The 13,790-nt window shown below is 43.4% G+C and overlaps 1 protein-coding gene across 1 annotated transcript in view; it reads right to left on the bottom strand.

The window, feature by feature from the left end:
* Positions 1–13,790, bottom strand: part of IMPG2 (interphotoreceptor matrix proteoglycan 2) — a 113,069-nt gene that overhangs the window by 71,164 nt on the left and 28,115 nt on the right. Inside the window, exons 10-15 of the mRNA XM_054163897.1 lie at positions 13,256–13,314; positions 11,917–11,934; positions 8,462–8,706; positions 7,678–7,760; positions 2,680–2,986; positions 335–1,878 (exon numbers count right to left, since the gene is read on the bottom strand). Of these exons, the coding sequence (XP_054019872.1) occupies positions 335–1,878; positions 2,680–2,986; positions 7,678–7,760; positions 8,462–8,706; positions 11,917–11,934; positions 13,256–13,314 (2,256 nt within the window). The remainder of the gene's footprint in view (positions 1–334; positions 1,879–2,679; positions 2,987–7,677; positions 7,761–8,461; positions 8,707–11,916; positions 11,935–13,255; positions 13,315–13,790) is intronic.

Raw genomic sequence — 13,790 nt, 5'->3', positions numbered from 1 at the left:
CCAGGCTAAAATGCCCCAAGTGCCTCAGTCTTTTTTTGTAAGAGAGCTGTTCTAGTCCCCTAATCATCTTTGTAGCCCGTTGCTGTACCCTCTCAATCAGTTCCCTGTCCTTCTTGAACTGGAGAGCCCAGAACTAGACACAATACTCCACATGTGGTCTCTCCAGGAGAGACAAGAGGGGGAGAAGGAACTCCCTCAGCCTGCTGGCCACATTCTTTTTGGTGCATCCTGGGATACCATTGCCATTTTCAGCCACAGGGCCACGTTGCTGGCTCATGGTCATCCTGCTGTCCACCAGGACTCCCAGGTCTTTGTCCACAGGAGTGGTTCTTACCAGCTCCAAGAACCGCTGCTCCAATGCTTTGTATTCAGGGGAGTTCTTGTTAAACAGGTCCTCTGAAAACATCATGTTGGTGACCCGAAGACTGAAAAACACAACTAGAGAACGCGATGGGACAGGAGTGCTGCTGCGATTTTCATGCGTGGCCCAAGCCACACTGGCCATCTCTGTGGACTGGACACGAGTTGTTAGCTCCACATGGCTTTTAGTCACACTGCTTCCCTCCTCAGTCAGCTCAGGAGCAAAGTGGACAGTACTCGTGCGACCCAAGTCCAGTGAAACATCCAGGACTTGCGTTGTTTCAGCTCCCAGCTTTGTTGAGGTAGTCACAGGAGGGAGATGGGACAGAAGCTCAACAGTGCTGAAGCTCACAGAAACATGTATATCATGGTCAGTACCACCTTGTCCAGTAAAGCTCTCTAGGACATCAGTCTGATCTGTTGCAGAAGGAGCTGCAACTGAAACATGAGTGGCAGCTGTCACTGCTAATCCAGGAGTGTCATGGCCTGCCAGATCTTCTGTGAAAGGATATGTAGTCAGAATAGTTTCTGAAGAGATAGTGTCCAACTTGCCTGTTGTGGCAGCCTCAGTTACACCTGACTGCTCCACTGTGAGTAGTTCTTCTACTGTTGTCCTGTCTTCATGTTGTTGTTCAATGATGTCCTGGCCTATGCTGGGCTCTTCAGGTTGCTCCATACTGACAGTCTCTGTAGATGTAAGGAGACTATCTTCTACAGACAGACCTGTATCATATGGTGAGACAGGGACTTCTCCAGTGGGCATGTCTACAAAGGAATGGTCCTCTGAAGGCTCCAAACCCAAGGATGGTTTAACAGATGAAGAATCATCCATGCCCAAGGTTTCTGTCTGTGTAGATGGTTCCACAGATGACAACTCTTCTGTCTGCAGTAGAGGTACTTGCTGAGTTGCAGTCTCTGGAAAGACAAATGTTTCAGACTCATCAAGGAAATCTTCTTTTATACTGTCCATACCTTCATTCTCATCTTTGGAAGGTTCATCATCTAATTTATTCCCAGAGTTAAGAATATAGTCTAAGATCATGCCTTCAGGAATATCATCAGGTCTAATTAGCAAAGACTCATTGTCATCTTCAAGCCAGCTATCAGAACCAGGGTAGAAAACTGGTTCCAGTGTTGCTTCTTCCCAAGGCCAAATACTTGATTCCATTTCTTTTCCTGAACCATCAAAAGCTGAACCAGACCCATCCTCATATGTTACTCTATCTCCAAGATACATATCAGTTTCATCTTCCATAGGGTGTTCTTCTAAAGGAAAGGGAATTTCTTCCACAGGCTGGTGCAACACAGAGTCTACATCTTTACTGCCCTCAGGACTACCTTGGGCTACTTCTTCCTTCTCAGCAGATGCTGTTTCTTTTATATCAGTCTCTATCTCTGATGAAGAGGCCACTGTTGGTGCAGAAAACAGAGGAACTTCATAGTCATCTGTAGATGGGAGTTCTTCAGGCACGAGGTGAGGAGGACTTAAAGGCAAAAGGTCTTCAGATAGTTCAGTATCTTCAAATATGGAAAAAATAAAAATACATTCCCAATTAGTTGTTGTTTGGAATAAAAATTGCCAAATTACACTAGAATAGAATAAAGTAGAATAGAATAGAGTAGAATAGAATAGAATAGAGTAGAATAGAATAGATCAGATCAGGCTGGAAAAGACCTTTGAGATCATCAAGTCCAATCTATCACCCAATACCATCTAATCAACTAAACCACAGCACCAAGTGCCACATCCAGTCCCCTCTTGAACACCACCAGTGATGGTGACTCCACCACCTCCCTGGGCAGTACATTCCAATGGCCAATCTCTCTTTCTGGGAAGAACTTCTTCCTAACATCCATCCTAAACCTTCCCTGGCACAGCTTGAGACTGTGTCCTCTTTTTCTGGTGCTGGCTGCCTGTTGTCTGTAGATCTGTGTTCAGTACATCTGTATTCAGCATGTTTTCCTGGCCTTTGTATGCCAAAGGCAGAAGGCCCCCTGTTGACCTCTCCCAATTTTCGTTCACCTATTCTGTGGGCCAAGTCAAGACATATAAAAATACTTGCATGCCCTTAAGCAGGTACCATGGTGCACAGCATTTCCTGGAGGGATGAACAGGCATCCTTAGCTGTTTACAAGCATTTTACCTCAGCATATTGCTGTTGGATACATGCCCACAAGAAAGGTAAGAACTGTCACAGAGAGAGAGAGACAGATTTTTAGACCTTTCTGAAAAGCCATTTTGGTGACCTCTATACTTCTGGTGAGTATCAGGAAACACTGGCAACCAAATGCAAACTTCAGTCAAAGGCATTAACTTACCTTCTAAAGAGTTAGGGGCTGAAAGCCATTCCAGAGAGTCCACTGGAGCAGTGACCAAGTGAGGAGTCTGATTCCCATCCTCTAAATTCAGACCATCAGGCAAAGAAGTGACGTCAGTCTCTGAGGAGAGCGGAGCTTCAGGTGCCAAACCAGCCCCATAGCCCAGATTTTCTGGTCTTGGCCGGATTTCATTGTCGTTGTCCTGCTCACTGTCTGAAGTGGAGTCTGGTTTGGCAAAATCAAATGGCAAGGTGTTGCTGACAGTCGATTCATCTGCTGAAGGCCGTTCAGCTAAAAAGGTGCTGTCCTGGAACACAAACCCACTGTTAATATTTCCACCATTACAGGGGAAGCATTGGCTCACCCCATCAAGGGTGCTAACAGCAGCCAACAACAGAGTCTGCTACTCCAGCCTCTCTGAGAAAGCAATGCACAGCAGCAGCAGGAGAGGCCAGACTGGGAGGACTGGCAGATAGATAACCTTTGGTAATTATCTGCACTGTGCATGCAAAATGCACATCCTTGTGACATGTATTTCATGTGTCCAGTCAGGCCCACCAAAAAGGGAATCACAGAACTGTTGAGGTTGGAAGAGACCTTTGAGATCATTTACTGTCTATTGCCACCCCATCTCCTCTCCTTTATTGAAAAAACAGATCTGCTCATTTCCAGTTAAATCCAATGTAAGTGTGCCCAGTGCTATCTGTCTTCCTAAAGCAGGAACAGCTCTGAACAGCTATTACTTGTCAGCTACACAATACAGTAATTGTAATATTATAATTACTATGATACATAAAACATTCTAGAAGCTGAACTTGAATGTATCATAAATGGCCCTGTGGTCATTTATTGTCCTTTTGTTTCTGGATATGAAAACTCAGGAAGGAAAGACCATTATATAAGGTAGAGCATTTAGAACATGGAATATGTTTAGTCTCAAAGCTGAGATGCCTGTGCAGGAAGAAGAAGAGAAGAGGGGAAGGGGAAGGGAAGGGGAAGGGGAAGGGGAAGGGGAAGGGGAAGGGGAAGGGGAAGGGGAAGGGGAAGGGGAAGGGGAAGGGGAAGGGGAAGGGGAAGGGGAAGGGGAAGGGGAAGGGGAAGGGGAAGGGGAAGGGGAAGGGGAAGGGGAAGGGGAAGGGGAAGGGGAAGGGGAAGGGGAAGGGGAAGGGGAAGGGGAATTCCATGCCATATGACATCAGCTCAGATGTATAAGAACTAAGTGAAAGAAGGAGGTGTGGGGATATTCACCCATGGGTTCTGTCCTTCAGAGAAACCACTACTCATGTTAGAGCCCTGCTTCCTGGGACTGACCACTGTCTGCTGATGGGAAGTAGAGAATAACACCTCTCTGTGCTTTTGCTTCTGCACATGGTCTTTGCTCTTCTCTTGTGCTTAGCATTATTAAAGTGCTTCTAACTTATTACTAGCCTTTTGTCATATTTTCCCCTCTCCCTTGTCCATCTAAGATGGGGAGTGATAGAATGGCTTTGGTGGGCATTTGGCCCCCAGCCAGGGCCAAACCACACGTGAAGCATGTCCAGAGAAGGGCAACAAAGCTGGTGAAGGCTGTGGAGAACAGATCTAGTGAAGAGCTGCTGAGGGAACTGGGATTGTTTAGTCTGGAGAAGAGGAGGCTGAGGGGAGACCTCATTGCTCTCTACAACTCCCTCAAAGGAGGCTGGAGTGAGGTGGGGTTCCATCTGTTCTCCCTAGCATCAAGTGACAGGACAAGAGCAAATGGCCTAAAATTGTGCCAAGGGAGGTTCAAGTTGGATATTAGGAAAAATTTCTTTTTCCTGAAGGAGAGGTCAGGCATTGGAACCAGCTGCCCAGGGAGGTGGTAGAGTGTGGTCACAGAACTTTGGGACATGGTTTAATGGCCTTGGTAGTGTTAGGTCAATGGTTGGACTCAATGACTTTCAAGGTCCTTTCCAACCAAAACAATTCTATGATGCTGTTTCTGTAGCTCACCATTTCGGTCTCATCTCTTTTTTTCCACTTGAATAAGAGGAAAACTCCAAATATTTTTCAACTGAAATTTTACTCCTGGTTAAAACGTGGGTGAATTAAATTCTCAACTTCATTCAAAGTGCATGTGAAGACATTTTAAAGCAAGCCACTTAAAGCACTGTTAAGTAAATTGTCTACCTGCATTGATCACATTTTTATAGCCATTTATGCCACCAAAGTCTCCTCCCATTTTTAGTTTCTATGGTGACAATCAGTTGAAAAGCATAAATCCCATCTAGACATGTGTTCCAGCAATTACCTTTTTATTTTGGCAAAGTTTACCACCATACATAAGGCTGTAAAGAAAAGTTAGTGTGCAAGTTCAGCAACAAATTACACATATAAATTCCATAAAGAATGAATAAGGGCTACCAGCAAGAGCTTGTCAATAGTTTTTCCCCTTTCTTTCTTTTTTCTTTATTAATGTGAGCATTTAGTTGCCAGGGATTGCACTTCATCATTTATTTGAATGTGGGGAGATGTTCCCATGACAACCAACATTATTCAACAATTCTTGTTACAGGGCAATATATTATATTAACAAGTTTAATATCATATTGGCGAGCTCTGATTTTTCACTAATGGCTTTTGAAAGACTTACAAATATGGCAGATGACTGAAAACACAGGACCTCCTCCCTGGTTTTCCATTTGCTGCTGCCAGAAAGGCACTGTATTCTGCAAGCCAGAGGATTCTACCTGTTACAGCTCAACAGAAATAATAACAAAACACACTGTGCAAAAGCTAGGCTTGCTTTTTTTTTTTCTTCACCTTAAAGTGTTGTAAAACTCAGACTAGTTGGTCCCATCTGCTAGCAATTAGATGGTGAGTCATGATAGTCCCACATTATATCAAGAGTGTGCATGATAATACAAATCCAACTTATTCTCAGATCAACTGAGAAACATAATAGCAATAATTTTTTCCAGAGGTAACAGTTTTAGCAGTGTCTGCTTGAGCCACACAGGTTTGATATCTGTGGAAGTAACTCACAAATCATTTCAGCCTTGTTTACTCTTTTAAGTGTGGTTATGAGTTTCTGAAATTTGCCTGTGTAGTGCAGAATGCATACAGCTGGTTTTTTGGATATACTCACTGGTTTTTTTGCATAATTCGAGTTTTTGACTGAAGACATAGATGAAGGACACTGAGACACTTGAACGTGTCCAGAGAAGGACAACGAGGCTGGGGAGAGGCCTCGAGCACAGCCCTGTGAGGAGAGGCTGAGGGAGCTCTGGTTGCTCAGCCTGGAGAAGAGAAGGCTCAGGGGAGACCTTCTTGCTCTCTAAAACTACCTGAAGGGCGGTTGTATCCAGGTGGGGATTGATCTCTTCTCCCAGGCAACCAGCATCAGAACAAGAGGACACAGTTTCAAGCTGCGCCAGGGGAAGTTTAGACTCAAGGTGAGGAGAAAGTTCTTCACAGAGAGAGTTGTTAGCCATTGGAATGTGCTGCCCAGGGAGGTGGTGAAGTCACCATCGCTGGAGGTGTTCAAGAGGGGATTGGACGTGGCCCTTGGTGATATGGTTTAGTCATGAGGTCTGTGGTGACAGGTTGGACTTGATGATCTTTGAGGTCTCTTCCTACCTTGGTGATTCTGTGATTCTGTGACATTGTTAATCAGAGTCCATGATTAGAAAAAAAGTGACTTCCACAATTTTTTCTTGCACATACTATTCCCTAAAACGGATTTGAAACCTATAACTGCAAAGCTGCCTCTACTCTAAAATGTCCTTGTCTGCACATCTGTCAGAATATCCACAGACAGAAAGTAAAGATGGCAGAACCATTTATCTTGGCTAAAATAAGTACCTGCAACATTTCAGTCTTGTTAGATAGCTTTAGTAAAGAGAAAGCCCTTTCCAGACAGTTAATGTTTATCCACACCTTGTTTAAGCCCCTGATTGCAAATCCATATGAATTTGCACTTTAGATATCAATGATTATTGTTTTAAAGCTCAGGGAAAACTGGCAGGAAGTTAGGGATATTATTATACCTGTGACCATTCCAACAAGGATGTTGGGATTCTGTGAAGTGACTGTGACTCTTGCTTCCACAAAGTTTCAGAAATTGGCCTGAAATTACATGTCTGTGTTCACAGCTTTGTGTCATAATGAACTTAGTGGAAACCTTCCATCAAGCAAAGATGGACTTGGATTTTGTGGTACAAACTGAGCTCGTTTCTTCTTGAAGGCGCCTCTGTATTACACAACAGAGTACAGAGTAGAAACCTACTGGATAAATCCTTAATCCCAGACAATGCTTCATCATTCAGAGGTTCTAGATGTCAGGAGAACTAACTGATTTGATCTCAGTTTTGCTAGCACCTAACCTGGTGTCTCTGCTTCAAGCTCCTTTATGTTGTACATATATAGGTAGAGACACCAAGTCTCCTGCCCACTGGGGAACTTCAGGGTGTTCCAGAGATAGTCAGAGCCAATTGTTAAAATCTCAAGAGGTAATAAATAGAAATGTATACATTAAAAACAGTATTCTTTTTCTGTGTTTCCTTTGCTGGCACTAAGTGGACAGACATCATTTGAAAACTGAGCTGAGGACTTTCAGCAAAAGTAATACAGTAACAAAGAGAGAAACTTGTTATTTTATCTCTTCTAGCAGACAGCTTTAGGGCTTAAATCTGGGTCTTGCTTTCCAGTGAAAGTGTCGTGGGAAGAGAGCAATTTACTGTCTAAATACAAAGAAAAAACAGACAAAGGAAGCCTAAGAAGCAAGGCCTGGATGTACAGACAGAAATATTACTGCTGAAAGAGAGAAGAGGATCACAGAAAACTGTTGTGCAACAGATAACAAATTCTCAGATGAGAGATTTCTCCAGAGGTTTTCTTCCAATATAGGCTGGACCTTCATTACTACTTATTCTTCATGAACAAGAGGATATAGAAGCTCTGGGTGCTGGCTGCAATTCGACCTTCCTGAGTAAAGTTGTTCAAATGTGTCCAAAGGACAGCACTCAGAACCATACTTACATCAAACTCTGGACGCTCCAGCACGACTGGATGCTCAGTAATCCAGGATGAGTCTTCTGGTATAGGGTGTAGGATTTCTTTCACTGTGGAAATAGACATACTTGGGATCTAAAGGCTATAGGAGCAGTGTGAGGAAGCTAGTTTGCAAGACTGGCTGAAAACCTCTCCCCTCTCCCTCACCACAGATTTGTGGCAGAACCACTCTGGTTGGAAAAGACCTTTTAAGATCATCAAGTCCAACCATGACCTAAATATTTCCCAAAAAGGTTTCCCAGAGAAGTTTTGTTTCTGGAAATGCCTTTAAATTGGTGACAGGAACTACAGAGGAAAGATGAGAACAGAGGGTGGACAGCACTTCTCCACCACCTCCAGCAGGATAAACCAGGTTTTTCCTTTGTGCTACTCAAGGCCAACACAGCACTGCTAAGTTAAGCATCATCTTAGTGCAACATGCATCATGTGAAGCACATTTCCCTTACTATTGCTGTTAAACCTTGGAAGCATTCCTGAAACTGCATATCACAAACCTCTTTGCAAAGGGGTGGAAAAAAGAAGGGGTGGGGGTGGGAAAGGATAATCTACTGCATTAAGAATGAGATACTTCTGCTAAGGGCTTGTCTTGGTTAAGATCAGCAAAACAAGCTACAATAAAATTGGTTTTATTGCTTCTTTTTAATTATTCAGAGGGCAGATGAATAACTCACTCATCTGAGATTGACTATACAAAACTTCAAATGTGTGGCTCACCACCAGTACTATTTATGGCATCATAACTGATACTCACCATTAGTAAGATGAAGAGAGTTGACATCTAAAGACAAGGAAATGTTATCAAGCAAGGCATTCTTCTGGAGGATTTCAGCAATGTAGTCTCGGAAATCACCGATGGTGTACACAACTGTTGGGTTGTCCTCTATGCCCATGAAGGAGTTGTCCTCCACCTTGTTTGAATGAAGGTTAATCAGGTCCCAGGTGGCATTGCTGATGGCTTTTCCATCGAATGTAACAGCATAGTGAACTTCCACCCCACTTCAGTTGCACAAAGAGAAAGAGAATAAAGGTGAGAGGTTTGAGGTTCTCCAATACATCACAGAATCATAGAATCAGTAAGGTTGGAAAAGACCTCAAGGATCACCAAGTCCAACCTGTCACCCAACACCTCATGACTACTAAACCATGACACCAAGTGCTACATCCAATCCCCTCCTGAACACCTCCAATGATGGTGACTCCACCACCTCCCTGGGCAGCACATTCCAATGGCTAACAACTCTCTCTGTGAAGAACTTTCTCCTCACCTCCAGCCTAAACTTCCCCTGGTGCAGCTTGAGACTGTGTCCTCTTGTTCTGGTGCTGGTTGCCTGGGAGAAGAGACCAACCCCCTCCTGGCTACAACCTCCAAGAACCATTTTTCCCCCAAGAATATTTGTGTTTGTTTTTTTTCTTTAAGGGATTCTAAATAAAACTAATTTCATTATTTTCATGGAATCATAGAATTGTTTTGGTTGGAAAAAAACCTCTAAGATCATCAATTCCAACCATTATCCTAACACCACCATGGCTGTTAAACATTGTCCCAAAGTGCCATGTCCACACATTTTTTGAATGCCTCCAGGGATGAGGACTCCACCACCTCCCTGTACAGCCTGTTCCAATGCCTGACCAGTCTTGCAGGAAAGGAATTTTTCCTAATATCCACCTCATCTTGTGTCTCCCTGCCTGTGCTTTCCACCACTGCAAATTCTTGAGAAAAAGGCCACCAGAACCTGGTATCTGATCTGGTCCCAGCTCTGTATTTCACACACACACAGAATCACCAAGGTTGGAAGAGACCTCAAAGATCATCAAGTCCAACCTGTCACCACAGACCTCATGACTAAACCATGGCACCAAGTGCCACGTCCAGTCCCCTCTTGAACACCTCCAGGGTTCTCTCAGTGAATGGCAGACAGACCACAAGCTGACCAAAAATGTTGCCTTTCTGCCAGCATTATTAATAGGCCCACCAGTACACAGTAGTGTGAGTGATGCTTTTAAGATCATGCCAGTGATGGAAATGGCTCTGGGCTACAAAATCAGCCAGGAAAACTGGGCTGCATATAGTAGCAATCTACAGTAGCAAGAGGGAGCCCTGATCACTGTCCCTGTGCAGTGTCAGTCTGTTGGAAATAATGTCTTTAATAGCAATTAAATGTTAATTAATACAGCTTCTAATTAGGAACACTTTTCTAGACTCATTTGGTAATTTATTCTTGTGACTAAGCTTTCTACCTGTGTACAGTTCAGCTTTTTTTCTTGTTAAATCTTCTCCAGTTTCTTAATTTTCTTTTCCTGCATACATCTGGATGTCCTCTCTCACATGGCTGCACAGACATCAATCAGATTTACCATACACTGGCCAGAAGCACAAGGGACCTTTAGAAAAATCTATGTTGGCTGTACACAGGACACAGCAAGAAAATGAAGTAATCTATGAAGTGCTAGAAAAATCTTCTCCAAAGACAAGTTTTCCTCATTCCACAGAGCTGGACTGGATTGCTACAGTAGTGGCTTTGTTTAGAGAAGTCTCTAAAGCTCCAGATCCAGAGAAATAATCAGCAAACACACTGACTAGAACCAGGAGCCTGCTGGAATTCTGCTGCTGGCTCTACCATTGAGATGAGCCCACCACAGGCTCACTGTAGGCACTGACTCCAAGCAGAGGAAACTAAAAAGGACAGCAGTGGTGAAAAGGCACAGCAAAAAAAGAATACAGTGTGCTCCTCAAAAGGAGGAGCATTAACTTTAACTTAATACAACTCTGCTGTCACTTGTAGTTAGTAATTCCTAAACAATAACTGCTACACTATCATCTGTCTGCAAAGGGCTAAAACATCTGGTGCCTGGAACTTCGCCTTTTTAAATAGCTGCATGCATCTCAGCCTGCAGAAATGAAGAGTAGTAGAGGATGGCTTTAAGTCACTATTGTTTGTGAAGAGGCTTGTGTTTTCTAAGCTTTCTTCTAAAATGAAAACACTCATTCTCTGTAAAACTGTTTGTGGAAACTGGTTAACAACTTTGCTGAGAAACACACTGAAGAAAATAGTACCTGCAGCAAGTTAAAGGCTGCAGAGCATTTTTTGTCTTGTAAAACTCTTAAAATACTAAAGGAGCAGAATTTGGGGTGCTTAACCTGCATGCATCTGACAGAAAACAAGCCCAGACTGGTCTCATATTCTGCTAAAGAATGTTTGTAAGACTACTGCTTCGATGTGCAGCACCTCAGGCCTTGAAGTAGCTAAGCCAACTGCATTTGCTGGAGGACTATGGTTTTCTTACCTACTTTCATTTCTATGATAATAATTAACCTGTATTTATTCAGTACTTTGCTGCAAAGTAAAAAGGTCTTGAGTTCTCCTTAAGGGCTTTTGTTTTCTTCAAAAAACCCAGAGACTCATACAACCATTAACCCAGTAGCTGACTTGTGTTGTGTTAGGGAATAGGATAGAATAGGATAGAATAAGAAGAGACCTTCAAGATCATCGTGTCCAACCTATCATCCAACACCACCTAATCAACTAAACCATGGCACCAAGCACCCTATCAAGTCTCCTCCTGAACACCTCCAGTAGTGGTGACTCCACCACCTCCTTGGGTAGCCCATTCCAATGGGCAGTCACTCTCTCTGTGTAGAACTTCCTCCTAACCTACAGCCTAAACCTCTCCTGGTGCAGCTTGGGACTGTGTCCTCTTGTTCTGGTGCTGGTTGTCTGGGAGAAGAGACCAACCTTTTCCTGTCTACAACCTCCCTTATTGTAGCTGTAGAGAGCAATAAGGTCAGCCCTGAGTCTCCTCTTCTCCAGGCTAAGCAACCCCAGCTCCCTCAGCCTCTCCTCATAGGGCTTGTGTTCCAAGCCCCTCACCAACTTTGTTGCCCTTCTCTGGAAGATTTTCCCCAAGTAATTTTTCTAAGTAAATTAGGTTTATCTGTACTCAAAACAGAGCAGTTACTTGCAGTTTCTGGTATAACTCCTTAATAAAATATTTATGCTAGGTAATTATCTTGCTCTGGAGCCAAAACTGCAAATCCCTAAAACAGTGTCCTCCAGTTAAACATGGTTTGCTATCTGTATCATAGAATCATAGAATCAACAAGGTTGGAAAAGAGCTCAAAGATCATCCAGCCCAACCTGTCACCCAAGACCTCATGACTACTAGACCATGGCACCATGGTAATATCTAATAAATAGATGTCTTTACCTGTCATCCTCAGGAGAGCTGAAGGCAGAAGAAAAAAAACAAATCACAATCACAAAATCTGTTAAATCAATGTTATAATCTCCTTTGTCTTCCAACTTTAACAAATTTGCTTTTGTGTTCTAGAGGGCACACAAATTTGAAAAGAAATACAGCAAATAGTTATAAGCTGCACAGTTATTCTGCTTGATAACAAACTGTTCTGCTTTCATTGAACCAAGATAGAATAGAATAGAATAGAATAGAATAGAATAGAATAGAATAGAATAGAATAGAATAGAATAGACCAGACCAGGTTGGAAGAGACCTTCAAGATCATCGAGTCCAACCCGTCATCCAACACCATCTAATCAACTAAACCATGGCATCAAGCACTCCATCAAGTCTCCTCCTAAACACCTTCAGGGATGGTGACTCCACCACCTCCCCAGGCAGCCCATTCCAGTGGGCAATCACTCTCTCTAGGAATAATTTCTCCCTAACATCCAGTCTAAACTTCCCCTGGCACAGCTTGAGACTGTGTCCTCTTGTTCTGGTGCTGGTTGCCTGGGAGAAGAGACCAACTCCCACCTGGCTACAACCTCCCTTCATGTAGTAGTAGACAGCAAGAAGGTCTCCCTGGAGCCTCCTCCTCTCCCTCAGCCTCTCCTCACAGGGCTGTGCTCAAGGCCTCTTCCTAGCCTCGTTGCCCTTCTCTGGACACATTCAAGTGTCTCAAAGTCCTTCTTAAATTGCGGACCCCAAAACAGGACACAGTACTCAAGGTGTGGCTTAACCAGAGCTGAGTACAGGGGCACAATGACTTCCCTGCTCCTGCTGGCCACACTATTCCTAATGCAGGCCAGGATGCCATTGGCCTTCTTGGCCACCTGAGCACACTGCTGGCTCATGTTTAGGTGGCTGTCAATCAGCACCCCCAGGTCCCTTTCTGTTTGGCAGCTCTCCAGCCACTCCGACCCCAGCCTGTAGCTCTGCATGGGGTTGTTGTGGCCAAAGTGCAGCAGCCAGCACTTGGACTTGAATGCCATCCTGTTGGACTCTGCCCACTGAATTTAAATCAGAAACTACCTCTTTTCTAATCTTGAATTAGAATGTCTGCTCTTAAAATCCAGGCCAGCGTATCATGTGAGATTCTCTGATGAATGCCAAGAGCAAAACAAGAAACCACTGCATTTACATACATCTCTATTCCTATTTCTACCTCTGTATATAGAGGTACCAAGTTTGAAAGCACTTGTCCTTTGGACAATCCATCCTAAGAACTCCCATCCCACGCCTGACACCAAACATCACCAAACATAATCAGTTTCAATCCCCACTTGTGAACCAGTATCTTTTTTACCTGTAATCCAGGACATGGATGGTTTTATATCCAGGAAGTCCTTCAAATACATTTTTCATCTGTTTTGAGGGGAAAACAAAACAAACCAAAACATTAGCACAGATTTCCTCCACCTTACTCATTTAGTGAAAACTCAAGAAGTATTTTTAACATTTTCTTAAACTGTATCTGAGTTGTTAAATCTGGGGGCACAAAAATGCTTTAAGAAGTGTTTTGGTGACATTGTTTCATTATGAGAGAAAGAAGATGTATTAAAAACTATCCAGCATTCCCAAAAGCTTTTAAAACACATTCAAAGGGGGAGTGTGGAAGTGAAGCAGACAATATTCTTTCTCTTATTTATGCAGCACCAACCCTTTTCTGTCCAAAACGTTTTCATTATTCCCCAAACTTCCCTGGATTAAAAAGAATTTGGGAAAGTGCTTTGTATTGCAGACACTTAAAGGAGCAGCAGCCACCACCAGAAAAAGCACCTCTTGGACTATGTTACACAGTGTGAAACGTGGTTCAACTGCACTGCCCTCACCAGGCAAAG

The sequence above is a fragment of the Dryobates pubescens genome, chromosome 8 (genome assembly GCF_014839835.1).
Source record: "Dryobates pubescens isolate bDryPub1 chromosome 8, bDryPub1.pri, whole genome shotgun sequence".
NCBI lineage: Eukaryota > Metazoa > Chordata > Aves > Piciformes > Picidae > Dryobates > Dryobates pubescens.
Note: the sequence above shows the minus strand (reverse complement) of the source record. Positions and strands in the feature narration are given on the sequence as shown.